A 1578-nucleotide genomic window follows, 5' to 3' on the forward strand; every position below is an offset into this window, starting at 1 on the left:
AAATCCTCCTTTCATGGTAAATCCAACTAGTAGTTATCGAAGCCAACATAAGATTGATGGACAAAACGAGGCTGAACTAAAGAAAGCGCAAAACTATTATATCAAAATAAATTTCTATTGTTCTACTATTAATGTCTAATTACTTTTTCTTCTTATGTGTACATAAAAATGAGGGAACATGTTGGTACCTTAGACATCCATTCAGTCACTTCTTTAACCCCACGATGCTGTGACAAAGCCACAACGTATATTTCCATTCTGTTGCAAGTACTAAGAACAGCAGCTTCCTCTATATGATTTAGAGCACACAGTTCACCAATTGCTTGGGGCCATTGAGCTTCCGGTATAGAAAGTTTCTCACGTACCTCAATTGGTGCCGTACGGAAGTTAAGCCCTACAACCACAATACTGCTCGTTTCCTTTGTATATCCTGCGAGGAGAATTTAGATCATCACTCCAATACTTCATTTAAGAAGATTTGTAGAATTATATGCAATTAAAAAGGAAGACGGACAAAATAAAACTCTGAAGTCTCGAGAAAACAGCATCCCGCAACCACATATTATATTTGTTACTGATGCAAGTTATACAACGATCCACCTAGTTCTGAAGAGAAATGAAAGAAAAATTGAAGATGAATTGAATTATCTACCATCAAATAGAAACCAACAAATGTATTCACTTTCATGAACACACAACCCTAACGGATAGAATTATATGTAATTCATCAGTCTTTCGATCTTGTATTCTATATCTAATTGTTCTCATTTTTGTTTTCTCCAATTCATTCTTCATCCTGTTAGAATCAAGTTCTTTTCCCACCTCTAGGCATTTGATCCAGCTCTTCATCTCATAAATAGCCGATAAAATAAACTAAACCAAAAATTAAGACTTACGATCGGCAGCAGATGTCTTCAGAAGCTCCAAAGCTGAAACACTGGATCGCTTGGCTTCAATTTTAGGGTTGGAACCGGCCTCACATCTAGGGTTTGATACGAACAATTGCTTTTCAGGAATCACTTTCCTAATCCTCAGATTATCAAAAAATCGCGTTTGCGAAGAAGAATAACAAAGAGAAAATTTCTGAATGCTGCGGGGATATTTCCAAACCTCCACTTTCAATTTCTGCTCGGAGAAATTATTAAGTGAAAGAGAGCTCACGAAGCCACTCACTGTCGCCATTGCAAAACAATGAGAGGTTGTTTTGTAAAGCGAGAGGGCTTCGAGATCTCGAATTTATCGGGGAATTTGTCAATGTGAATTCCCAGAGCAGGTGAAAACAGAGGATCGGAAGGTGGAGACGGCCGTGCTAAAATTTTGACTAAATCGCACGGACATTTTTCTAAAATGGACAAATATTATTTTAATGACAAGACTTTGTTTGTCATACAAAGCGAGCTTGCATTCTGTTTGTAGACCAATAAAAATCAATGGAGGAAAAATAGATGGGGGTACTCTTTTGGTATCAGATATGGCATCTATTTGATCTTTTTGGTATCAGATATGATATCTAAGAGCCTAGCAATCCGTTAATATTCAGTTGTTTAAAAGGTTAAAACCTAACCTTGAGGGCCCCCA

General features: G+C 37.1%; 1 protein-coding gene across 1 annotated transcript; it reads right to left on the minus strand.

Annotated features, from left to right (window-relative positions):
- LOC111382744 (glutamyl-tRNA reductase 1, chloroplastic-like) lies at nt 1-1448 on the minus strand. Its single transcript, XM_023006782.1, has 2 exons — nt 897-1448; nt 1-430 (listed from the first exon to the last, which is right to left on the minus strand). The coding sequence occupies exons 1-2, from the start codon at nt 1180-1182 to the stop codon at nt 153-155; spliced, it is 564 nt and encodes a 187-aa protein (XP_022862550.1). The 5' UTR covers nt 1183-1448; the 3' UTR covers nt 1-152.
- Nucleotides 1449-1578: the final 130 nt, after the last annotated feature.

Source organism: Olea europaea, unplaced genomic scaffold (assembly GCF_002742605.1).
Source record: "Olea europaea var. sylvestris unplaced genomic scaffold, O_europaea_v1 scaffold25583, whole genome shotgun sequence".
Taxonomy (NCBI): Eukaryota; Viridiplantae; Streptophyta; class Magnoliopsida; order Lamiales; family Oleaceae; genus Olea; species Olea europaea.